General features: G+C 49.5%; 2 protein-coding genes across 2 annotated transcripts; both read left to right on the top strand.

Annotated features, from left to right (window-relative positions):
* Positions 1-1288: 1288 nt before the first annotated feature.
* Positions 1289-18963, top strand: LOC144147369 (3 beta-hydroxysteroid dehydrogenase type 7-like). The gene is made up of 6 exons (XM_077679487.1): positions 1289-1393; positions 9178-9320; positions 12737-12901; positions 13429-13644; positions 14202-14347; positions 15562-18963. The coding sequence occupies exons 1-6, from the start codon at positions 1305-1307 to the stop codon at positions 16012-16014; spliced, it is 1212 nt and encodes a 403-aa protein (XP_077535613.1). The 5' UTR covers positions 1289-1304; the 3' UTR covers positions 16015-18963.
* Positions 18964-26015: 7052 nt separating this feature from the next.
* Positions 26016-26767, top strand: Lsm1 (U6 snRNA-associated Sm-like protein LSm1). The gene has a single exon (XM_077679485.1). The coding sequence runs from the start codon at positions 26156-26158 to the stop codon at positions 26561-26563; it is 408 nt and encodes a 135-aa protein (XP_077535611.1). The 5' UTR covers positions 26016-26155; the 3' UTR covers positions 26564-26767.
* The last annotated feature ends 5 nt before the right edge of the window (positions 26768-26772 follow it).

The raw sequence follows: 26772 nt of genomic DNA, 5'->3' as shown, positions 1-26772 counted from the left end.
AGAGTAACGAAAATAAATTTTTTGTTTGTCTGTGCCCTCCTGCAAACTGGCATCACGCATTTCGTTTTAGATACACCAGGTGACATGGCCATATTCTAAGGTGGTCCTTTTTACAAGATGGCCAACTTTACTCCCATTGGCAACGATCATATCAATTTGGTTTCTAGATAGCAGATTGCAAGGATTGTTTTTCTCGGTGTTAAACGAAATAGGTGACAAACTGCAACTTTTCTGTAAATTTTGAGTGGCAGCACAGAAGCAGTTTGTGCGTGGAAATTGTTAAAGGCGGTCATTTATAGTTGCAACACCCTGTATTGTTTCTAGCTTGCAAGTGGACGACGCAGATACAGCTGTCACATAGTCTGCAGATTAGCGACTAGCTGGCAGCCGCTTTCAAAGAGTAGTGAGCTATGCACTAGCATACAGGTACAAATACAAACTAGCTGTGTAGCTACTACGTTCTGCGTTCAGGCACCGTTCTTATCCAAATTACTGTACTACCATATTTACTCGCATAATGATCGCACCCCTGAAGTTTGTCGTAAAAAAATTCAATTTCTTTAATTTTCCCCCGCAATGAATGCACCCTGAACTTGTGCCAACTCTAGCTGATGATGATCGTGCTTTCCTCCACTCGCTTCCCTTTCAAATCGCCCATGGCTACGTTATTGCCGCAGACTTGCCGATATTAGCGATATCGGCAAGCATGCGTTCAATATTGATGAGGAAGAAACTCTCACTAAATGCGCATAATGTACTCACAAAAGAAAGAAACAAATGCTCTCAGCTTGCTGCGTCGTCCTTCATGTCTGTTTTGATGTCCCGCACCGTGACAGCCGCATGCACTTATAGATCGCCCTGTTGTCACCTCGCAGCAAACTGTAATTCATGACAACACTGCATTTGCGTCACTTTGCCAAGCGTCTGGTGGCGGTGTGCAGAATTTTGTTTTTAGTGATTTTTTTTTTATTGTGTGCATGAGACCTACCGTAAAAATTTTGACCCGACCACCACTTGCTTGCGTTTTCTGTGCTCAAAAATTTTTCGCGAAGAATTTACCTGGCATGATGAACGCACCCCTAAATTTGCATCAGATTTTTTGGGGAAAAAAAAGTGTGATCATTACAGGAGTAAATACGGTATATCAAGGGCAAAAAGCCATGGTGATTGTTTGGAAATTTCAACAGGGATTGATAAGTGGAGTTTTGGGGCCATTAATTGTTGGCCCTTGATGGCATCCTGTATTGGAAGTGTAAACCCAAAGCGAGCACTGTTTTGACATTTCCAGCACGTCCAGAGGAAAGATGTCGTTCGACGCCGAACGGAGTAGCACCAACGGCAATGAAAGCCCCGAGCTTGAAGACGTGGACTCCCCCTGGGCAGCACCGTCAAGGTGAGCAGTTTGGGGTCGCAGTCATTGAACCAGTCAATGCTGCACAGTGCAACAGTCGGATCAAAGAACGTTTCTTGAGAGCGTTTACGCTCTCTACAGTAATGGGGATTGTGTTTATTTCTAGGCTGTGCTTCAGTGGGTGTCATTACGAACTTAGAGCAAGGCTGAGTAGTTATTTGTGTTGGGATATTTCGAGCCCTTTGAGTTTTAGGTGACAAGTGTCCTCGTTGCACGGTTCCTACCTGAAGCACATGAACAATTGCAAAGACCGAGCTCATATCTTGTTACAAAATGTGACGCGAACCCGCCGCGGTGGCTCAGGGGCTAAGGCGTTGCGCTGCTGAGCACAAGGTCGCGGGTTCGATTCCCGGCCGCGGCGGCCGCTTTTCTGCTGGAGGCGAAAAGCAAAAACATTTCGGCGCACGTTAAAGATCCCCAGGTGGTCAAAGTTAATCCGGAGCCCTCCACTACGGCGCGCCTCATCGCCTGCGTTGCGTCGGCGCGTTAAACCCCACAATCAATCAATCAATCAAAATGTGACGCGAAAACATTTCAGTGCAGGGAATTGTTATCCCATGTAATTGGCAATGCAAGCTGTTGCAGGCGTTGCCGTTAGGAGGAGCGAGATATGACCTCAATAGGGGTGCATTGGGTACTTTGTAGAGCAGCTTCTCCTTAAGGGGGGGGACACTGGTCTTAAAACAACTTCTTTTAATTTTCAAGTAAACTCTGGGAAACTTATCAGTCTTGTTGTTATTTCCCCACTGATTTCAGTTATGCCATTATTTTTTCAGTTGGTCAATGAGTTCCCAAGGTAACTGGAGATAAATAGCCATTTTTGGTCAAGCAATAGACAATACAGTGCCAGACATAAAACGTATGTTTTATAAAAGTCATGACCATTATATAACCAGTAGGACCTTATATTATAAAGGTCGTAAAACGTACGTACGTAGTGTTGGTCATAAAACATACCTTTATATTTTCCAATACTACGAACCCTGGTGAATGCAATAATCAAAGCAGTTTTTTGGTGCACTGCTTGGAACAAAGTTTACAGCTCAATAAACTTTGGTGTTTGAAATGGGCACTCAAAATGGTTCCTTGCCACTGGTGCCACCAAAGTTTAATGAGCTGTAAAATTAGTTCCAAGCAGTGCAACAAAAGACCGATCTTTTTGTTGCACTCACCAGGGTTCATAGTACTATTGGAAAATGTAAAGGTTACAGTTTTATGACCAACACTGTTTTGTCTGTTGTTCCTTCAAGAATGGCTAATTATCCCTAATTATCTCCGTAACTGACTGACTCATTGTGAAAAAATACTGTAATGGCATATTTGAAATCAGTGGGAAAAAAGCAGCAAGACCGATATGTTTCATGGAGTTCACTTGAAAACTAAAAGAAGTTGTTTTAAAACCAGTGTCCCCGCTTAAATTCATCGGCACCAAGGGGGATTAGAAGGGACCTGTAACGGTCTTTCCAGTGGGCCTCCAACAAACTGCTTCGTGCTTCCTTGTTGGCACAGCACTGAAGTCACTGTCTAGTCGTTATCAAGTGTGGAGCAAAATATAGTAGTCCTTATCATCATTCTGGGCAATATGGATGCACAACGCCTTGACCGTAAAACGCAGCACAACAGCCCTGGCTTGTGTATGCAGTGAAAAACCATAATGCCTGCAGTATGTCCCTAAAATATTCTTCAACATTTCCATGCTCCAGTTGGCTCCGGAACAGTTTATCCGCTGTTCCTTATCTCTTCACAAAAGAACCGGCAGACAACAGCACCTTGTGCTAGACTGTCTAACAGGGCTGTTATCTGCCCTGTATGGTTGGCACTGGCAAGCTGCAATGTTTGCCTCGGCAAATTTGAAGTATTTTCTGGGTGCAGGTGAATTTCGATAAAGTAGAGGCTCGTGCACAGATAAAGGACTCTGGCGAAACTGCCTCGTCTGAGTGAATTCTAACCTCATTCTGTTATTTACCTGGCGTCGTCACACTCGGCAAAGTCCAGAAAAACAACTTACCGTATTTATTCGAATATAAGGCGAGGTTTCTTGTTTTGTTTTGTTTTGTTTCCAAAATCTGTAGTTTCAAAGTCATACCCTGCCTTATATTCAATGCCCAGAAATATACTTTTTTTTTTTTTTTTTTGACTCTTCAAACTGCACCCTCACCTTATAATTGTGACTGCCTTATAATCGCACAAATATGGTAACCTTCACAAGGTTCGAATTTTACTGAGCTTTGCCAATGCATGTGGATGCATTGCATACTTGTTGTTGAGACGAGTTCCACCCCCTCAGTTGCCTGAGAGACCCGCCGCGGTGGCTCAGTGGCTAAGGCGTTGCGCTGCTGAGCACGAGGTCGCAGGTTCGATTCCCGGCCGCGGCGGCCGCTTTTCTGATGGAGGCGAAAAGCAAAAACGCCCGTGTGTTCGAGATTTCGGCGCACGTTAAAGATCCCCAGGTGGTCAAAATTAATCCGGAGCCCTCTACTACGGCGCGCCTCATCGCCTGCGTTGCGTCGGCGCGTTAAACCCTACAATCAATCAATCAGTTGCCTGAGAGGCAAAGCTTTGATTGAGCACCTTTCCACACCACGTTCCCCGCAATGACAACCACTGCTACTTGACTTCTGTTCTTTTATTTGAATGGGATGTTCATATGCTCAGACCACATGGGCTGAGGTGTGTACTTCAAGCACTACAATCTACTTAAAAATGCCTCACTGAGGCCAAAGGCTGCCAAGGGGCATTCTCTATCATTTACATTTTTTATGGTTGTCGTTATCGTCGTTTCCTAATTTGATAAGCCTACCAGGGGAAATTCCAGCTTGTGTGGGCGGTTGTAGAAACTTTCAACTTTCCTTCCAAGCTTTGTCCTCTTTGGTTCTTCCAAAACACTTATGGAGGCAATAAAACTAAAGGGAACTAGAAAAATCTACTTGGAGGAATAGAAGGGCTTTGAAAAAGAAGCAGGTCATACTGGCACCAGCTATTGTGAAAGGTCCCAACACCTTGGTTTGGTTGCTTAGAAGAATCATGGCCCGCATGCGAATGAGCACACGTGGTAAATTGGGGCAGGCATGGATGGATGTGAGGCATGCAAACGCCACCAGAACGTGCCTTTGAAATGACGTGTAGGCCATTTGCGCACCTCCCTTCCTGGTGCCCTGTGGGGCTTTTACTGTGCCTACCACTACCGTATAGACGTCCGGCTTCTGCTGTATTGTCCTTTAGCTTAGCATACAAAGGCATCCAAAGGCATGGCAGAAGCAAGTCCGCTCTCATTAGCGTGCACACCACAAGTTTCCCTAAGATAAGTGTCGCGCCTTGTTTCCAAAGAAAGGGGAAATGGAAGACAATAGAGAACGTCCTTTTTTCTTTCTTTTTTTGCTGTTGCATTAATTTGTAAATTTTCTTCAATGGAACATAAAACAAGGCACATTGAGTTCGTGCTTTAAAGTGGGATTTTTCGCTACATTTTAAAGTACGTATTAAAGGGTAATTGCCACTCCTTTCCACGTGGCAGTATTTCAGGCAATTACGCGAAGCGAGGGTGAAAAGGTCAGGAAGGTTGCAGTTGGCACCACTCATTGCCGTTGAACTTCCATTGTACCGTGGGATTGACCACTTTCATGGAGCAGCACAGCCATACATTTATGCGGAAGCTTTGAGCTCGAGCCAAACTCTGACCGCTGGATTAATTCAGTTCAAGCGACGTGCGATGCCCCTAATTGGTCATTGCACAGTTTTTAGTTACATTCCGAGTTTCAAACAAATTAGTGCAAGAAAAGAATGGCACATTTAACAGATTTGTAGCACTTTGTTTCATGCCTTTTGAACTGGGTTGCAGCCATGAAATGCGATCTTCATATGGTACCCTTGTGTGCGTTGAGCACACAAAGACAGACATTTGAAAGCACCTTGAATTTTGCAAATGTAATTAGACTCAAATGCTGCTATTAAGCTGCTGCTTGCAGAGGGAAAAGTTTGAAAAGAGGTGGACAGCATGTCTCTGAGGAGTATTCAGGAAGCTTGGATAATGGAGTAAAGCATGCAAGTGAAGGAGCAATACCATATTTTCTCGCGTATAACCCCCACCAACCAAAAATGTGAAAATTTCCGTGGCAAAGTAGGGGTGCGGATAATACACGGGGGTTTTCCCTTTAGTGCAGCTTCACAGCAATACGTGTTCTGCCGTGAAGCTCCTACACAGTAACACTGACTAAGCCTTCCATGGCAGCGATTGCGCAAAACACACAAGGACAAGGAAGACAAAACAAGGAGGAGCACACTCTAGCAACTGAATTTTATCAGTGAACTGTGACTTTCGCCCTGCAGTCAGTGTATTCTACTTGTTAAATATACGCCTTTTCTCTCCACATAGTATGTGTGATGTGTTGCTTGAGCAGTAGCTTTGGTGTAGCCTTTCCTGCATCAATAGTGGGGACAATACGCGGGGATTTTTTTTTTTTCCTTTCTTTTTTGGCGGGCTGAAAGTGGGGGTGCGGTATGCATGCAGGGGCGGGTTGTGCACGCGAAAATATGGTAATTGCCGCGTCTTGTTCAGTCAGTCAGGGTACCAAGTGCCAGAAATGCTGAGGAACCTGTACTCACAAAGCTCCCTAATAGGATCAATAATGCATGTGAATAAATCATATGTGCCCACAGAGTTCTCTATTAGGGAAGCCAGGATTCACCCCCCCCCCCCCCCCCTTTTCCTACCACTGAAACCCTTGCTTCAGAATACAGTGAAAAAAATAAGGTACAGCAAAACCTTGTTACAAGAGACACTTGCAGTGGTGGAACTGCTGCGCCAATTGCGCCAAGCTGCGCCAATAAGGTCACCCTGCTCCATGCTGCTCCAAAAGCGTGTTATTTTGAATATTTTCTCTATGTCTGCTCCAAAATAGTCAGCGGGTAACGGCGGTTTCTACCGGCAACGAAAACGAAACTCACAGCCGGACTGGAGGAGCGGCGAGCGCGCACTTTCATACGGCCTGCGCACCCAACAAGGAAACGATACAGCAGATTCTTGACAGAGTGAGGGCGCTTCGAACCAACCCTCTACTAGAGTTCCTGTATATCGCTTAGCGCAAGAGTTGCGCGTCTGATTGCCACATGCCGCGGGTTCCAGTCCGACAGGAAAGCCCGCTTTCAGTGCTGCGCACAAGACCCCGTATTGAGTCAGTTCTGCTCAACTGAGCATCGGCGGTTGCGGCAGCGGCGGCAGCTCAGCTGATAAGCAGCCGAGATTCGTGCACCAGTTTTAAGTGTGAATACACTTTATAAGCGACCCCAAACCATCCACCGCCGGCGGCGGCGTCCGCAGTGCTCCTCTATAAAGAAACAGCATCCGGCGCCAGGTTTCGATCCGCGGACTTTGCGGCCGCAGCGCGACGCTCTACCGATCAAGCCACGGACGCGACGGTGATATCAGTGTTGACGCGCCTTATATCTTTAACGCATTCAAACTACGTCGTCAGCGGCGTGCGTTGGCGACTCAGCGGCGTTATAGCGGCTTGATAACTGCGTGGTGTACACGTGATACTACAAACCCGATGGAAGAGATGGAAGAGAAGGCGGCGAGGCGGTGGGCTGCGGGGGCCGAGCGCAAGCGCCGCAAGCGGGCCGACAACCGTGCATTCGCACTTTCACATTCTCCCCCTCGGGGAAATGCGGGGGAATTTTTGTCCGCGCCGCTCCTCCTCGCCCCTCCCCCTCGCCACTGCCGCTCCGCGGCGGCCCGGCGGCAGCTCGTACATGCGAGACGGGTGGCTTTCCCGCACGACCTGGAACTCAAGATGGCGGATGGACGCGCAACTCTGCTCCCCTTGGGGAGCTATATACAGGAACTCTAACCCTCTACCCTCCCAACCCGCCAAACCCTCTTTATTCTTAGTCGACGCATCGCCTCTGGCCGAGCTTACACTCTAGCCGAGCGAGCCGACAACGCTTGCCCCAGGTGTTTTGGATCTGCCGCGGAATATCACCGGTACCAATAAATGCCTTCGCTGCTATATCTCACCAAAAAGAAGACTCGTTGTGCACTTCAGTTGCATGATTAAGAGTTTTAGCTGTATGTTTTTGACAGTGCGCTCGCTGCCAGCGCGGTCCGCTCAGCCCGACCGTAGCGTGAGCAGCAGAAACACGTTTAGCTAAGCGATAACCGTATCTCCCTCGGCGGGAAATCATTCGCGTCACTGGTTGTGCCCTGTGCGCGTGCAAACCAAGGCACCATCCGAAAGGAAAAATAAGAACTGATATTTCAGTCATGGAAAATGCCGCGTTTATTGCCTGCCGCACCATTTTCATATAATACAGTCGCTGATAAGATATGAAGGCCTCGCATATTTTTCTTCATGTGCCCCGAGTTAAAATGTTTCTTTCAATTTTTTGATTAGGCGCTTCCGAGCGATAATGTTAGGCTGTTTGACCCAATTAGACCGAAAATTCATAAGGGGGGAAGGAGTCGCCTATTTTAATGACGCCCACCTAAATTTACACGGACAGGTATCACGTGTAACCACGGCAGGGCTAGGGCAGTGGCCAATGCGCGCGCGCCGCCGCTCTATCCGACCGTGCCGTAGGTCAACCGGCGAGGGTTAGAGTTCCTGTATATGCTCCCTACTCCCGTAGGGAGCATGTACAGGAACTCTAGCGAGGGTTGGTCCGCAGCGCCACGAACTAGCGGCGGTGAAAGGTGGAAACTATACCCGAAGCAGAGGCCGTATGAAAGTGCGCGCCCGCCGCTCCTCCAGCCCGCCGCTCGACTCAGCCAAGATGCTGAGTAACGATGACCTCCTCATTTCAAGAGGCATGAGTGAGAAGTGCTTTGGTGATGTTCAGAGTGGTCAAAGTCTTTTAAAGGAGGGTCAGATGAAGCTATCGGAAGCTCTTTCAAAGCTTCATTGTTCGCATAAAAGCAAGTAAACCTGTCCAGTGTCGTGCAGAAAGCAGTGAGGCTCCTTGTACAATTGTTCTCTTGAATTAGTTTTTTTGTGCTTCAAATAAATTTTTGAAACAAAAACATCTAAAAGCTTCTTTTGGTGCTTTTATGGTCTGTATGGTTCTCTTTATTTTGCAGTTTAATTGCATGTCGAGGAATCGCGCTTGACTCTGGGTAGCAGTCCTTGCATGACAATTTAAGTGGTCCAAAATAACCTGCTCCAAAAGCTGGAAAGGGTGCTCCAAATTCACATTTTTGCTGCTCCAAGCACTGCTCCAAGTAGCCAGTTGGCTGTTCCACCACTGCACTTGGTTATAAGAGACATTTGAATGAGAATGGTTTGGTTGGTTCTCCTATGTTTGCCATGTTAGCAACACTGCATACAAAAGACCTTGGTTACAAGTGACATGATTCCTGGGTCCCTTCAGTGTCTCTTGTGAGAATGTTTTACTGTATGTACAAAACATCTTCCGCGCATTTTATGGCCCTGTCCTGCACAACACACGTGACTTGTGTGACACTGGAAAAAACGTATGTTGGCGGTCTTCTTTTAAACAGGTTTCTGTTAATGAAGATCACACTCACTGTGACCTGCAGGTGGAATAATGTTCACCATCTGTTTGGATACGCCCGATTGTAAAATAAAGCGATATCGACATTCCCCGTCTTTGGCAGATACTACTACACTGTTGAAAAAAATCCCCCCTCCCCCCTTCCCAGGTGGTCGAAATGAGTCTGTACGCCCGGGTCGTGTACCTTATAGCCAGCTAATCACGTGCGAGAGCTGGTGCCGACGCCTTGTTCAAACCTGATCCCCCTTCCCTTTCCACAGTGACAAGCGCAAGGTGGAGACGGTGCTGGTGACGGGCTCGAGCGGCTTCCTGGGCCAGCACGTGGTCAAGCTGCTGCAGGAGCACAACCAGAGCGTCAAGGAGATCCGCCTCTTCGACCTCAAGCCCTACGAGAACAACCTCAGTGCGTTCCCCCCCCCCCCCTCTCTCTGCATCCTGCTGCTGCACTCCTGCACTGCACCGCATACTACCACCCCTACTCATTTGTGTCACTAAACTGCCATGCTTAATACTTTCCTGCCCACGGTAAAAGCAGTGATTTTGGGCAGTCTAGCAAATAATTTTTCCTAGTCGCAAAAAATATGTAACATATAAGTGTATGGTATCTAAATGTAGTGGGGTGAATTTCCTTGGCACTGGTAATTATTTCAAACAAGAATATTTATGTGGGCAAAAAAAAAAGAAAGGCTGTACAGAAAAATTTTTTGACAAACAAAAAATAAGCAAAAACTCATTGTTGCTACACACAGGAAAAACACAAAAAATTAAAGATGTACTTTCTGTACACGTGCTTTTCAGGACTTTTCCAAAAGTCCTGAGAATATTAAACGCCTAACTTAAAATTTCTTGTATTGCAAAAAAAATTAGACCTACAGGATTTTGTATCACTGGGGAAAGCAGTTTCTCGAAGTTGTGAAAGAAAGGTTGGCTGCACATTCATCACAGAAAACATTGGTTTGTTGCTCCGCTTTTTTTTTTTTTTTTCGTATCGCAGTGTACAGTTTCAATACTTCTGCATTTTTGTGGGGCTTGTGTTGAACAGGGGTATCAGGTTCCCAGCTGGTTTTACGCACTTTTGCTTTCCATAGCAAAATCTGGTACATAAACATTGTCCTTGGAGTCAGTGCTGCTAATATCGTCAAAAAATTCGCATTTAGGCTTGTCCAAATTTCTAGAAATGTGGCGCGTTCATGCTATCACCATATCTTCAGAACGCCCATTACATGACTCCGGTGTCACTTTAAAAAATTGGCACCTCGTAAAAAAAAAAAGAGCGAAGAGTATGTAAGTGTCATTACTACTCAGGAGATGCCGCCAGCTCTCAGAGCGCACTCGGAAGCACCAAATTCAAATTTAAACGGGAAAACGGCAAAATTTAAACTTAAAAGCGTTGATGAACTACTATTCATTTGAATAGTCATTGCAGGAAAGTTTTAAGATTAGAGGACCGACAAGCATCTTCCATTTACATGTCAGTGGCGTTTATTGAAGGCTACATGTAAAGTGGGCACAGCAAGGCTGCTCCAAGACCATCAGTTGTATGGACTCATTCTGGGTGAAAATGCTTAATGGTACTTATTTTGCAGTGAGTGTGGCTATGTGAGCAGTGACACAAGGGCTGTGTGCTGTAGTGAAGCAACACGGGGGGGGGGGGGGGGAATACTGTGGTCGAAGAGTTAGCGTCAACTTGCAGAAAGACGCATGAGAATTCAGCCTGTAGAAGTGTGCGCTAAGAATGTGTGTACTGCGCTCTTCAATTACACCCTGCAGCCACCTTAAGCACTACTTTTCCACATCACGAAAGCAATATTGCGGAAGAAAACTTGGGGAAGATCCAAATACACGAAGTATGGGTTGGCCATTCACGGTATTCACAGGGGAAAAAAAACGTGGTGCATGCTGCCGGGTGGGATTTTGCACTGGCAAAAAAGTCACTCGGCGGTCAGGGAGAATAGCCTGTTGCTCTGTGAACTGACATCTGATTTCTCTCAAGATTACATCATGTGCGCATAGAAACATCATTACTACGCTGTGGAAGTGCTCCACACCCCTCACTCAGATTTAGACCACGTCACCTGCAGAAGGGTCCACCTTTCAAGCAGAGTCAGCTGTGGCGCAAGTGATGGTGTACCGTCCTCTATCATGTCACCCCACAGAGTTTAAAGAGGTCACCGCGAGTAGGCTGCAAGGTCTTAGGAATGTGTTTCATTGTGGGCAAGCAAGTAATGCAAATCTTTAATGGGAGACGGGCTGTCATGATTGGGAGTGGGGTTGCCACCTGCATGGTTTTTGACCGGCCCGACTACTGCTTTAGCAGCGAAGCTTTTTAGCAAATGGGTGAGCGCACATGAGCACGTTTCTCGGTGCATGTGAGCGCCGGATTCCCTGCACACGTTTGTGAAGCCATGCATACCTTGCGGTGACCACTCGGGAGTTAAAAAGAAAATGCTGAGTGCTCATAGTACCGTGACCACATGAGAAAATGGCGACGAGACACCGACAGCCTGAGCCCCTACGGGGCTTCACCCCTAAAACCGTGGAGCGTAATGTCAGAGTTGTGGAACAGCACATAGCAGGGAAGGATTGCGGAGTACATTTGGTGCTTTGTTCGCGTGCTGCAGCGCTTTTGTGGCACGATACGCGAGAAGGTTTGGTTTGTGTTGAGCAGGTGGCGCTCTACAAGCGTGCAATTTTTAAATTGTGAGCCACGACATTCATGCTCGTGTCTCCGGCTACTGTTCAGATTTTTTTGTTGCTGTTGTTGTTAGAATGCTGATTTAACGTTTCTGCTCGTACTGCGGTGTGATACCAAGTTACCGCGATCATCGACGGCATCAGCAACCATGCCGAGATGAAGACACATTGCACAGTACCTTTTCTATTCCCGCTGCATTTTTTATGCAAGGTACCGTACTTACCCAATTCAAACGCGCACCCGATTTTTCCGGCAAAAAAAAAAAAAGGAAAAACTTGCACCTCCGATTGTAACGCGCACGGAACTTTGTGACCTAGAAAAGCGAATGCGAGAGAAACGGGAAATTTATTTCCTGAAGTAATCTCACGCATCTCACTCCTCGTTGCTTTCCTAGAGCTTCCTGTTGCTTTCCGCTGACTACAACGTCTCGTCCTCGGTGCCGTCAAGCGCGTTCGCAATGCCACACTTCTCAACCATGGTCGATGGGATTGTGGCTCACACGTCGCACGCCCTTCTCGCGAGCTTCTCCAGAGGTGCACGCTTCAGCTGACCGCTCGTTTCGAACGTGCGAGAGCCGCTCGTTAGCTACTCATGGAAGCGGCGCACCATCGTTGCCGCTGCTGCCATTGCTGTTATCAAGCGTACAAGTTGAACAATTTGACGATTTGTGTGAACGCCGATAGAAAAGCCTAGGCACCTAGGCTTCCTGCATCTGAAAAATCCATCTTTCCTCCATGTAACAATCGTTGCTAAACGCTTTGGCACCATCTTGAGATGGCGATGGGTGGGACAAAATTTCCACTCTTTCGGCGGTTTCGGTTTTGTATCTGATCCTAACGCGCATGCAATTTTTCGGCCTATCTTTTCGGAAACAAAAGTGCGTGTTACAACCAGGTAAGTATGGTAACAAGAAAGTAAATTCTTAAGAAGAAAACTTAGGGGGGGGGTTCATTACGCAAGTGGTTCTACTACGCGAGTAAATATGGTATCTCCTGCCTGTGTGTGAGCCTGCACTGTTCCCGAGCGAACGCTGCACGTGGGTCTGTTTTGCTCTGAGGGGGCCCCTCGAAGGAAGGAGCCCTTCCACTGAGAGTCGTTCGTCCCCCCCGTCTCCACCACTGCAGAGCACGGCACGGAGAAGCCCATGAAGGCGATTGTGGGGGACATCTGCAACGCCAAGGCGCTGCAGGAGGCGTTTGCGGGCGTCGACTGCGTCATCCACACGGCCGCCCTGGTCGACTGCGGCATCTTTCCCGACGCGGAGGCCATGGAGGCCATCAACGTTGAAGGTGGGAGGGCAGGGGCATAAGGGTTATGCACTGGGCTATTATGGCAGTGATTTCTCAGTTGAAATGCTATGTAGGCCCCCAGCAGCGAGAGTATGTGCACTAAAATGTTCTAGTGCGCTTTTATGGCAGTTTTTGTTCCAGCATGGGGAGATGCTGGTGGCCAGGATGACATCGCCTATGTTTGAAAGGGCAGTTTTGTGGTATCGCTGCTTCTTCTGAGGACAGACTTGATTTTTGCCAAGATTTCGGGATGTGTACAAAGCCTTATAAAGGCTTTGTACACATCCCCAGTGGCACATTAATTGATTTGTCATCTGTTGTTCTCATGGGATGATGACTAGCACACTTGGCCGAAGGGGGAAGCATTTAATTTCGCAGGCAACGTGGTGAACAGCATAGGCAACAGTCTGCTTGTAGGCATCTGCTCAGAGTGACATGTGGGGTGCCAATACGGCCATTCCTGCTGGGAAGAGCGGTTATTTCTGAAGAAGAGGAGAAGAACAAACGCCCCCCCTTTACTTGTGCAGGCACGCGGACGGTGATTGACGCGTGCGTGCGCCAGAACGTGCCGTACCTGGTGTTCACGAGCACGGTGGACGTGGTGGTGAGCAGCAACCACATCTTTTTCGGGGCCGAGAACACCACCTTCACGCCCAAGCACTTCCTCATGGGGCCCTACGCTGAGACCAAGCACCGCGCCGAGCAGCTCGTCCTGCAGGCCAACCACCGCGTGCTGGCCGATGGTGAGTGTGGGGTGCTGGTACCCCTCCTGCGGGGGTGCAGTTCTCGATTCCTTCTGTCTTGCAAGTATTGGTGGAGCATAATCCTCGAAGATTCAGGTGCGTGCATGTGCATGTCAGAGGAGGAGAGCAGGATCACGATGTGCTGCTATTCCTCATGAGTGGGCAGAGATCAATCGTCGCTTCTTGTTAGGACGCGGTTGGGTTAGCTTTGGAGTAGAATGAAGCACTGCTGTCTCCATGGGTGCCCATGACCATGCCAGGGGAAGAGTGCAAGGGCCCCTCATCAAAGGAGGTCCTCGTCCTGCTTCGGGTGGTGTGTCCAAGTCTCTATGCCTGGTGTCGGGGAATAATCGCAGTGGGTGGGGGTGGGTTCACTGACAAGCAGTATGAGATGCCACTGCTTTCACCATCAAAGAGATCGGTGCAATGCTTCCATCTTGTTGTCTTCTCCTCTTTGTCCCACCAGAGAAGCATTTCACTTCTGTGGCCCTAAATGTTGCACACCCTCAGCGAGTTCGTCCGCTTAACTCCTCTCCCCCCCCCCCCCTCGATTGCAGGCCACACCAAGTTCAGCACGCTGGTGCTGCGTCCGACGGCCCTGTACGGGGAGCAGGACCAGCAGTTTGTGGTGCAGTTCCTGCGCGCCGCCAAGGCCTCCAAGAACACCCTGCCCAAGATTCGCAGCGTCGACGAGCGCTTCCAGGTGAGGCCGTGGGGCCAACGCTTCCAGTGTGTGCAAACTAAGGGGAGCTGTTCTGTGGCAGTAGTGCAGGGTGTAACTTGGCACTATGTAGCCACTAGGTACCACTAGGTCGGCATCACTTAGAGACTCTAGTCAGTTGGCTTGGCAACAGACTTTTTGGCCGGTGAACTGCTAAGCGCTGACCAAATGGTGGAATGCGTGCAATGGTGTGAGAGACAACCTTGAGAAGATCGGATTTTAAACACAGCGATGTGCACAGGAGGCCCCTGTTCCTCTTGAATGGGATGTGTAGCTGGCATGCTTTCTGACATCGTGCCAACCCTGTGGATGCGTCACTGGCTTCGAGTGAGGGAGGAAAAAGTGGCAGGGGCCCCATGTTAACAGGAAACAGGTGCAGTTATCTGTTTAGGCAAGGCTTCTCTTTTGGTAGCCCATAAAAAAGCTGCACGAAAAGTGTAGTCACAAGAGTTCGACCTGTCGCGTGTGCAAAAATGGACGTGCTGATTGGCAGCGAAATTCTAAAAGTACAGCATTGGATGTCAATTTGGTTTTGAAGAGATTTTTTTACCACTCTCATGAACTGGCATTTGGCATAAAAGTTAGGCTTTCTCGTGATCATGACACATTTCCTCGTAGCGTGTTTGCCAATTGTCCTCTCTCTCTAATATTTTATTTTCTGTGCCGCACGGCTTTCAGTCCTTAGCCTTGCACTGTCTGTGGACTCGCCAGGGTGCAGACCAACCAGGGGAAGCCATTGGGGAATCATCAGCATCATTTATTTTTTCTTTTAAGGCCCCTTTCTGGGTATTACATAGGGGGGGGCAAGATCAGTATGGAGGTTTATAAAACATGGTTATAAAACACACAATTGGCACACAGAAACACAAAAGGCACATTTTTTTACATTTTAGGCGGTATTGGCCATAAAACACCCACGATTGACACACACAAACACAAAAGGCACATTTTTTTACATTTTAGGCGGTATTTACACATAAGCATTCAAAGGGCATATTTCCACTTGTTAAATTAAGCGGTAATTGCTATACAAAGAAAGTTTGAAGATAAGCATTGCAGTGAATTAGGTACATAGTGGTGGTTTTATAAGCGATTGCACAACGAAAAAAAGAGAAAAGCCTAATTAAGTGCCACGTTGCCGTTCCGTCCGAGATTATCCCATCTGGCCGCGCTCTGCAACGATGGGTGCAACGCAGGTGACGTACGTGGGCAACGCGGCACTGGCGCACCTCAAGGCCATGGAGCGGCTGGCCGTGGACGAGTCGGTGGCCGGCGAGGTGTTCTACGTGACGGACGACACCCCGCTGGAGGACATCTACGAGTTCCTGCGGCCCTTCGTGGAGTGCCAGGGCTGCCGGCTGTCCGAGTACACGGTGCCCTACCTGCTGGCCATCCTGGTGCTCATGCTGGTGGCGCTGCTGCTGCGCCTGGTGCGGCCCCTGTACCGGCCCCGCGCCTACGTGCCCCCGCCCGCGGCCGTCACCTACATCTGCACCTCGCTCTTCTTCAACCGCACCAAGGCCACGCTGCGCCTCAACTACTACCCCTCCGTCACGCCCGACGAGGCCGTCCAGCGCTCCGTCTCCTACTACCGCACCCTGCGCTTCCCCCCGGCCGACGACGACCAGCAGCAGCCGCAGCAGGGCTGACGGCGAGGGCTCCCTCTCTAAACTCTCTAAATGCCTAAGCTTCGCGAAGGTGTCGCGGAACAACTATCTTTCCACTTGAGGGCACTCTTTGTGGTTCTTGACATGTGGCGGCAGGGGGGAACACGAGGAGAAGGAGATGATATGGGCCAGAGGATGTTGTTACAAGTTAACACCTTGTTCACACTGTCGTAATGTCTTTTTAGGCGCTGGGGCCGTTGCCGTTTCCTGTCGTCGTCGTCGTCGTTTGTCTCATGTAGTCACTTATTTACGCCTCGCACTAGAGAGCTTCATGCTTCAAAGACAAGAGACATTTGCAGCAAAGCTGTATACCTGTACCTCCTAACTGTTTATCTCCGTTGGCAAAAGCACCGAGGCGCCAAGAGCACATTTATACACTGCACGCTTCGCCCCTCACTAGGTTTCACGTTAGTGGAGATGGCTCGGGATTTTAAGCAATGATGTCATCCGACATGTTAGCCAACTAAATTAGCTGAAGCGCCATTTCCTTTGTCTACACCTTGTGGTGTGCTGTGGCATGTTTCTGCGGGCTCCCAAAAGCAGGGCTGCTTGATCCTGGGAGGCTGTTAGTTGTTAGCCTACCTGTTGTTAGGTGTCAGTTATTAGCTGTCAGTAGTGCCTGGGTCCGCATGGTTGTGTTACATCAGTAGATGCCGCGTATCATTTTTGCCTGGTCACGTGATGACTTCCAACCTTTCTTCCGCACTACGGAAATCCAAGCATTTGTTCGCAAAGCTGTTTTTTTTTTTTAACTTTCACATGAGCCGAATTAGTTTCTGTCCCTCCAGCGGTGACCTGCTTCCTTAGTGCACTGCATCCCCCTTGCTTCAGCTGTGGCGTGTGCAGATTGATGTCGCATGTGTTCCATTCGAAGCTGTCTGCAAGCAGTGCCACTCTGCTAGAACAAAATCTAGGCACGATGGGGGCCTGACGGAATCACTGTCTGCGTGTCTTAAACACCATTTATAATCGTCTATGAAAGCTGCGAGTGTTCAGTTCTCTTCTCTTTCCATAGCCTTGTGAAGCAGTGTTTCGTCGCAGATATGCTGAATTTGTGCCACACCGCAAGAACTGCTCAGATAACTTGCAAACATTGTGGAGCACTGCCTGAGTGAAGTGCACAGCAGTGTTTGAACTTGTAATGGAAACATCGCACAAATTCAGATTGGGGAAAGAAGCTCATTTGTCCTTTCACACTTATGTGCCAAAAGGTGCAAAACACGAAAAATGCATTTCCATTGTGAAAGATTTGTTGTTTCGGTGACCACTCGAGCCGCAACGAAAAGCTGCTGCAGCTGCAGCGTCTCATTGAACAAACGTTGTTCATAACTTCAGCTTTTGATAAATGTGTTGTTGTGGCAAAATCTCCAAATGACCTATTGACCAGAAAAAAAAAAAAAAAGTGATGTTCGCGTTAAAAAAATGGCTCCTTTGGAGCCATTCCATTGCATGGGGCGTTCCACATCACGAAATGTTCAACAACTCTGCTGTAGCGAGCTGTTGTTGTCCTGCAGCTGGAGGGAGGCGAAGAACAAGCTGCAGAATTCGACGTCCTCATCAACTCTCTCATTACGTAAAAAATCAGTAGTGGTGCCCTGCATAGAAAACAGGTCAAAGCCATTCTAAAGTGTTAAGGCGCATTGAAAAGTAAAGCACATTCAGCAGCAAGATTGCAAAACCCTTCAACAATGCGACGCGAAAGAAAGCATCTTGGTCGGTCAGCCGAACATTGGTGGTTTTGCATTCACAGCACATAATAAGTGCTTACATGTTGTCAGTTTTTTTGCTGCTACGGACTGCAATGTTGCACTACTAGAAGTGCCATGTTGCTGGCTGCCCATTTGCTCAATGCACACACACAGGTGCACTCAGCATGTCATGCTCGAGAACTAGAACTGACACAAATACTGGGACCATTCCACAGTTGTCGCGTTGCTTATTCTGTTCTTCGCATTAACACTGGGTATCGGCACTGGGCTGAAGTGCGTTTTTCTGTTCCCAGTGGTTTCGTGCTTGACGCATCCTGACGAATAGCAGCAGCCCAATTTTGTATTCTCGCATATGCCAGTATTTCTGTTCTGCTGGCGTGTAAAGCTGGTTGAACAAAGTTCTAAGCGTGGTAGTCTGGTAGTGCTATACCTGCCCGGTGAGAGATATTCACGCCGAGTATTTTTTAAGTGATGAAGGAGTCTGTAGAGATGCATTTGCTTTTTTTATGTATATGAAAGGGGCAGGACCTCTTTGTTTCCCCTGTTTTTGCATGCTCGCTCCATATTCGAAATATTTTAGAAGTAGTGTATGGTGTTTTGCTGTGTCCTTTACAAAGCACTCAAAATGCCTTCTTTCCCATTCGGTAGATTTTTGTGACTCGCATATTTGGTGCTGATTTTGATGAACCTGTTGTGGTTGATTTGATCCTGCAGGTGTAGCATGTCATGCAGCATTTTGAAACGCAATTTTATTTTGAGAGAGATGCATTCGAAGAAACTTTATCCCCAGCTCTGTTACTGTCTTTTCAGAAGTGTGCAATTCATTGAAGTACAAAGAAATGCATTGACTCGATTGCCCTTACGGCCAGCCCTTGACGCTGCAAGGTACAATGAGGAAAATTACAAATTTTATTAAGCAGTAGATGTAATTTCTCAACTCAAAGTATGACTCAAAGGACACTGGATTTTACGAGAGGTGCTTCCAACTTTCGCGTCTCGTGTTTGTACACACACTATTTTTGTACTGCATAATTTTTTTTTTCATTTTATACAGTGGTATGTGGTATTTACTAATGCTGATTGATGGGCTGTGCCTTTGGATGTATATTTACAATTGCCTCCATGCAACTTTTTCGGGATATTTACACTGCATTCCGGGCATCTATGTACCAAGTGGCGGAATGTGTTGTCTTGTAATAAAGGCTGTTTCTGTGGACTACTACATCATTGGCGTTTCTGTGAGCCTGTCTTGGGGTCAATGTCTGCACACATGGAGCCCAATGCTTGGAGTGTCTGTTGTAAAACTTAAGTAAATGTGACACGTGATCGTATTGGAGACACTTATCATGACTTGGCATTTTATGCGGTGTACGACTCGGCTGCTTGGTCCCAGTTTTTCATAGCCTATGGAAGATTGCGGGACGGTTTTTTTTATTGCAGGATTTCTCAGATAAGCCTGTACTTGCATTAGCACAAGTTTTGCTTGCAAGTTTTTTCCGAAATAGCCAGTGATCATTATTGGAATAATCATTGCTGGCATGGGACAAGACCTTGGATTAAGAATAAAAGTATATCAGGTTCGGAGTCCACATGCATGGCTTTATTATATTAGGACATTGTACTCTTGGTACCTGCAATGTGAGAAGACAGTTATGTGCACGGAGCAATTAAAAATTTTTGAAGTGGAACGAAATTAGCATTGGCGAGAAGTCGCAGAGCAGACTGGCTAGTTATGCATCCCACTACTTGTTCTATTGCTTATACTTTATGCTTTGCTATTGGTGGTTGGAATTGAAAGTAGTCGGAAAGAGAGAGAGAGAAAAAAAAGAAAAGTAGTTGAAACGGTTCTAGTCGGGGTGGCCAGAGGCGTTGGTTCAGCCCCATGGCCTCGAGGCAGTGGCGAAGGCTCGGGAAGGCCCGCACTCTCGTCAGGTCAGAACCCCTCAGGAAGAGCAACGCCTCGGGGCTGGTAGTTGGCAGCCCCCGGCGTCGGTATGTCGCTTCCATGGGAGATCTCGCTGCGGCATGATGCGGGCAGAGGCGGAGGATGTGGTTGATGGTTTCGGGCTCCAAGTAGTTGCTGCAGGCAGGAGAGTCTGCGTGCCCCTGATGGTGGAGCCTGGCGGCGGTGTTCGAGCAGTTAAGACGGAGCCTCGGGAGGAGGGCCCGTTCTCGGCGCTCTATGCAGTGTGGCAGTGGCTGCGGCGGGTTCCCACAGGCAACTTGGCCACCAGGGAGCACTTGACGTGACCACTGCGGCTCATCGGCATATCTGCTTCCAGCACCTGGAGTAGGGCTGGCCTCGAGTCCGTTAGGATGACTGCGGCTGATTCCAGGCGGTCTCGTTCCAGGAGCAGGTCTGCAGCCAGGTGGAGCCCAGCCAGTTCAACAGTGGTTGACGATGCGGGAAAAGGGAGGCGGCAGGTCCTGGCTACTCCGATCTCCGGGGCCGTGCAGGAAGCTGTGGCGCTTATGGTCACTGGGAGGACGGAGCCGTCTGTATGTATTTTCAGGCGGCCTCTTACTTTGTCCTATGAGAGGGCAGCCGCTTTGTGGCGAAGTGCCACCGCTGGGGTGTGGCACTTTGAGTGCACGCCTGGCAGAGTGATGCACACCTGGCGGGTGGTGCTCTTGTCAGGCGGTGGGTGCCGAGGGCGGGGCCGGTGAGGGGGCTCAATGTGTCCCTCGAACAGGGAGACGAGCTGGCCCATGCGCGAGTTGGGCTGAGACCGGAGCTGTCCAAGAAGTGCGGTGCCATCGAGAGCCTTGTGTAGTCTCTCTTTATGCTGAAGGACCCGCTGTAGAGCCTGCATTTGGATGGGCCAGGTGGGTGACTCTGTGTAGGTGCCGGCAGTTGGCAACGATTGTGGGAGGCCGAGGCATGCCCGAATGGCCCTCCTCTGGTCGAGCTTTAGCTGCTCCCAGCGATAAGGGGTGAGGCAGGCAATCGGCAAGGTGTAGAGGACTCTCGAAGTTGCCACCGCATGATAGATCTTTAGGGCCCAAACATGCGTGCACCCATGGCCGCACTCCAGCAGCTGCCGCTCGCCTTGGAGCACCTGGGCTGTCCTTGATTGGATGGTCTTCACTGCAGGAATCTAGTTTAGCGGTCCCAGGGTACCCAAATGGGTACCACAATCATAAAGGCAATAGCTTTCCCCCATTCAAAATTAGCGCATCAAAAGTTGTCTCCCCGCAAAAAGCAGGCCTTGCTTTCACTAAGCCCCTCTAGATGGCACGATGTGTCCAGGAATCTCTGAAGAGCGAGGCAGCAAAAATGGCTTTCATCGGCGCGAGCGCTCGAATGCGTCCACAGGGTAAGAAGACCCAGAGTACCCAAATGGGTACCATCAAATTTCAAAACTTTCGTATGCTTTTTTGCTATTTTAATTTTTTTTGCACTTATTTTTATGGATAATGAACCAAATAAAAGTGTGTTGTAGCATTTTTGAAGCATTGTAGAATTCCACACGCACTGAAACCCAGAGTACCCAAATGGGTACCATCAAATTCTATTTCGTTTGCTTTTTTGCTATTGTAATTTTTTTGTGTTTATTTCTATGGATAATGAATCGAATAAAAGTGTGTTACAAAAGATTTTTGTATTGGCGCATTCTTGGGACTGAAGAGGATAATTATAGTTGATCACTAGGTCAAGGTAGGTGATGGACTTGCACCAGGGAAGAGGGGTGCCATGCAGCTGCAGAGACTGGGTAGCTCGTTGAGTGACAGTGCCCCAGGGGTGAACCAGAAAGGCTTGACTCTTGCTCTCGGACAGAGTCAGTCCCTGGTCTGACAGAGGCTGCTACGGCGTCGATGCTCCGCTGAAGGCCGGTCCGGATGGTGACGGCCTCTGTTGCCGGTTCGTGAGTCCATAGCGCCACGTCGTCTGCATACACAGTGATGTGAACTGGGTTGAAAAGGAAGGTACTCAGCACGCTCCCCTGAGGCACCCCAACACTGACCCTCCGGGGTGTGCTGGTTTCCCTTCAGGGTTTGTTTGGAGAGGAAGGCTTGGACGTACTGTCGAAGATAACCAGTGACGCCGAGCCGGACGTCGAGCGCGGCGTTGATCACCAAGTGTGGTAGGCTGTCAAAGGCCGCCTTCATGTCAAGGAGAAGGACGTATGCAGCCTCCCCGTCATGCTGCGCCTGCTCCAACATAGAGACGAGGTCTGCGAGAGAATCCGCCGTGCTTCGGTGGCGGCGGAATCCGATCTGTTGCTCCCTGAAGGTGCCTCGCAGATCTGCAGTCCATTCAAGACGGGCCAGGGCGACTGTTTCCATCAGCTTTCCTGCCGCTGAGGTCAGGGAAACAGGTCGATGGGAGGTTGGTTCTCCGGCTGGTTTGCTTGTCTTGAGTATTGGCCTGACAAGCCCCACGAGCCACAGCGGAAGCAAAGAGTCGATCGCCACAAGAGCTCCACGAGAAGAATATGTTGGGGATGTCCAAGTTCCGCAGCATCTGGTAAATATGTCACTTGGTCTAGGCCAGGTGAGCTTCGGCGCTTGGGACTGCGGCGCAGGGCTGCCTGGAACTCCCGAGATGTGAGGTCACTGCTGCAAAGCATATCAATGTGGCGGTCCTGTGCGATGAGGGCTGGTTCTTCTGGGGCAGACAGAGGGGCGCTGGCAGGTGCCGTGGCCGCAAACTGGTCTGCGAGGAGCTCGGCAAGTGCAGCCTCCGAGATGCCAGCTGCGACCGCGATGGAAAGGGCGGCCGGGCTGCCGGTTCGTTGCAGGGACTTGAACAGCCGCCAGCCGCGCGCAGGGTTGCGATCCGGCTCTAGTGAGGAGCAGAGGCTCTGCCAGGATGAGTCCTCTGTTGTCTCGCATGCCGCCTACACTGTGCGATCCGCTCGGTTGTGCGCCGTCCAGTCTTCACGTCTGCCGCTGCGGATGGCCCGTCTCTGCAGCTGGTTCCGGCGTGCCCGCAAGTTTAGCAGGTGGATGTCAGGAACCGGACCTCCCGGAGGCAGCTCTCGCTGGACTGTGGCGGAGGCCGCGCACTGCACCACCGTGGTCAGGTCTGCCCGCCCGCTTTCCACCGAAGTTACCAGGGCCCTCTAGCTGAAGACCGGACAGTTCGCCACCTAGCTACATATTTGTTCCCGCCCTTCTTCGGACCGTGGTGGGGGTGGCCATGGCCCCCACGTGCTGGAGGCAGTGCTCCAGGAGTACGCGCACCCTCCAGAGACGAGCGTGAGGTCAATAGGCTCCGGACAACGAAGTTTGCCGCGCGAGCGCAGCGCCAGCCGCGACAGACACGCGCAACTCTGGGGCGGTCCCGCCGCGCCGACCGCCTTCAGCGCCAGTGAACGCAACTTTGAAAAAAAAAAAAAACGTTTGTTATAACGTTATTTGCGCGTATATGTACTACATAGTGCAACAAAGTCGTGCAAAATGTTATATAGTCGCGGGAAGCATCCCAATAAAACGGGGCACTGATAAAATGCTGTCGCCTCGCTGCCGAGCCGTAGGCTAGCACAGCTGGGAAGCTTGTGTTCAAGGCTTTGCATTCTCCCGCGGATTCTTCTTCTCTTTTTTTTCGCAGATATCGAGCATGGTTACTGAATCTTGAAAGGCCCACGTTAAGCGAGCGGATTACATGCTGCCGTGGTGTACGATCAGCTTGTTAGTAGGCTGGTTAGCAGGCGGTCAATACACATAAGTGCGCTCTAAATTTGGTAACAAAGAAGGCCCCCAAGCACAGTTATAGCATTGTAGTTTTATCACCAAGCGGTTCTACTCTGCTTCATCTAATATTCCACGTACTTATACCGCCGAATTAAATACATATAACCACATATGGGGCACGGACACTTACAGGCGTTAATGTTCCCAAATGTATCGCGAGCTTTTGGATAGCATAAAATCCCCGCCTGTTCGTGCAAAAGAAACAATGAAATTGTTGTCTAAGCCACTGAAAAGCAGAGAAAAATAGAGCTAAGACGTGCCGAAATAAAAGTTGGAACAGTATGTACACAGGAAAAAAAAAATTCACGTTCGGGAAGGAGGAGGACAAGCTTTATTTATCCCATCCGTCGTTATTGCGGCCACTCTGGACCAGTGAGGGGTGTACTCAGGAAACTAAATTTTTCTCCCGTGACTTCTGTTGTAAAGGTGTTGACGGAAAAAAAAAGCGCTACTATTCCTTCCTAACGGAGGTCTCCTGCCAAACCCGTTGGCATGGAGCGAAAAAAAAAATACCCGAATATGAATATTCCGTAATTTATTCCGATACGCCTTTTAAATGTTCTGCTGACACCTCCCCCTTCCCATCCCTGCCCAAAGGAATTTTTGTGATAGCCTTCTCGTGAAGAGTTTCTTTTTTGTGGGCGTGTTTACATGTATGCAACTATAGCGTGCTGGGCTACAACTGGAAGCCCAAAAGTTTCTCGGCGAAGCGGGCACTTATTAACGTCCGCACTTTCACTATACCCCAACAGCCGTGAATTTCATACTGTTACATGTATGGAGCATCGCATTCGGATCAAACACCTATATGTAGCTCCCATATGTTCTGCAGTCGCATGCAAGTGCACTCACATGGATGGAATACCCCGCGCGGAAACATCGCGCAGCGTCTAATATATTTTCAGACAAAGCCTCCTCTTTTGTGAATTAAACAATATAAATTACGTTTACTTTCGAAGCGAAACATGCTGATCTTGAGAAAGGTTTGCCCCGCAGGCAGGCTGTACAAGCGTTTCTCTTCTGGGCGTCACTCCTATGCGGCCTTTATATGCCTTCCTATACGCGAGTTCAACCGAATAAATCCTTCTCCATTCACATGCAGTATGTGGCACGATTACTTTACAATCTCTTACTTCGTTTTAAGTCCAAAAGGGGCGACTAATATGCCAAATTCGCGCTGCAAAAAGAGCGCCCCCGAGCTAGCAGCGTACCGGCTTGCGGGGACCGACCCAGTGTTGCGCATATCTGCCGAAGGGGGCGCTGGGTGTCGCGGGCTCCGTGTCGCCGTCTGGGCGCTGTCCGGAGCCTATATGGGTGAGAGAAGCCCCATGTTTGTGATGCCGGACGAAGGTGGGGCTGCCAGTGTTAATTACTGCCCGGCCAGTAGATGTGATGCAGCCTAACAGCCCGCCCCCGGCGTGTGTTGTGAGGGCTTCCCCAACAGCTGCGGTGCGCATTGAAGACGTCCCCACACACAACACAGTCTTTTCCCAGCTCTTCCCCCGCAAATTGTGGAGGGCTGAGGGGTCCCAGGGTTTGCCAGGCCGGACATAATTATATAAACGCTAGCCAGTGGTGTCCGTGGTGCCCATACGAACAGTCACAGCTACGCACTCCACGGGCCCTCCTGCAACTGATGCCAGGTCCACAGCTGTGCGCTATCCAGAGTGGTTTTGACGTAAATCGCAGTCCTGGCACGTCCAGTAGGGTGTCCATGGCGTCTGCACGGTGCGTCTTTGCATGAGCGCCGTATGCAAGTCGCTCCGACGTGGCTGGTGAAATCTGGCAGACGTGGTGGGTGAGTGACGTAGGCCTCTAGCAGAGCGAGGACATCGTAGTCTTCTCTTTGAAGTGTCTCTGCCAGTTCAGCAGTTCGCCGTAGTGGTGAGTTGCAGTTCCACTGCAGGATGCGGGGCCGTTGGCCTGTCCTGCAGGGTCTACTAGCCAATTGGTAGGGGACAGAGGAGCTAAGGTGGGCTAGGGCCGCGCTGCTAGTTCCGCGGGCCGGCCTTCACCATGCCCGCGCATTCGCCGCGCTGAGGCGCAACCTCCTTGCCCTCCCCGCGCGCGCCTGCGCAGTCGGATGCCGGTAACCCGCCCCCGTAGCGTGAGCCTCCGCTAGCTGCTATGCTAAAACTCTCTAATAACGTAAAATCCTGCACGGATTTCTGTTTTCTGAGCAAGAAAGCCCTCTCCAAGGCGACCGCAGCACCGGTCCACCACGTACAAGCGCTGCAGTCGGTAGTGGATTGTTTGCTTTGCTCTGACCTCTGTGTTTTCATATGTAAACTATCAAAACATGCTTTATTTATTTATATGATTTTTGGCTGGTTTGATCGCCCCCTGACCACTGTGAAGTAGGCTGTCCGAACCTCCGAACTCAACCGAAACTGAAAACTCGCGCCATAGATGACGCGACATACAAAACGTGATAAACAACAATGCCATAAACTTTTTGTGCTAATAGCAATATCAAGTTTGTTACAGTTACAATTGGACAAGATTTAAAGTAATTTTTTAATAACGTTAACAAAATAACGGATGTAAAATTGTGTCAAGCACGTCGCCTAATCGGGTTTTCGCGCAGCCACGTAAACAACGTGATCCTTGACAAGCTTCGTCCGCTCGCGTGCTCTCCGTCGAGCCGGTGCCTCTGTTTTGAGCCTGATCACCTTCGCATGTGTCAAAAAGTGACCTGAGGGAGACAGCGGGGCACAATGACGCTGTTCTACCTGCCCGGCACTGCCAGCCTGCTGGAGGAGCTGGACAAGAAGCTGCTGGTGTTCCTGCGCGACGGGCGCACCCTGATAGGCTACCTGCGGAGCATCGACCAGTTCGCCAACCTGGTGCTGCACCAGACCATTGAGCGGATACACGTGGGCAAGCAGTACGGCGACATCCCGCGCGGCATCTTCGTCATCCGCGGCGACAACGTGGTGCTGCTGGGCGAGATCGACGAGGAGAAGGAGAAGGACGCCGACCTGGAGGAAGTGAGCGTCGAGGAGATCCTCGAGGTGCAGCGCGTCGAGGCGGACGCCAAGCAGGAGCTCGAGAAGCAGAGGATGAAGGCCATGACGGACCGCGGACTCACCTACCACCACGAAATCTCGCACGACGACTACTAGGAAGGAGGACACTCGCGTCATGTGCGCCCGCCGAGTGAACGAACTGTCGCTATAGATACGTTTTTTTCCCTCTCACTTGTGGACTGTGTTCACGGACATGCTTGTTTTTTTTTACATTTAACGCCAAGAGTGGCGTTTCTTTAATGACGGTGCTGCTGTTTCATTCACCCGAATAAAGGTTCTCTTTTGGGGCAATGTTGACAAGGTGC

This window comes from Haemaphysalis longicornis, unplaced genomic scaffold (assembly GCF_048455015.1).
Source record: "Haemaphysalis longicornis isolate Haplotype H1 unplaced genomic scaffold, Haemaphysalis longicornis Haplotype H1 scaffold_7, whole genome shotgun sequence".
NCBI lineage: Eukaryota > Metazoa > Arthropoda > Arachnida > Ixodida > Ixodidae > Haemaphysalis > Haemaphysalis longicornis.
The sequence above is the reverse complement of the archived record's forward strand: the minus strand, read 5'-3'. Positions and strand labels throughout refer to the sequence as shown.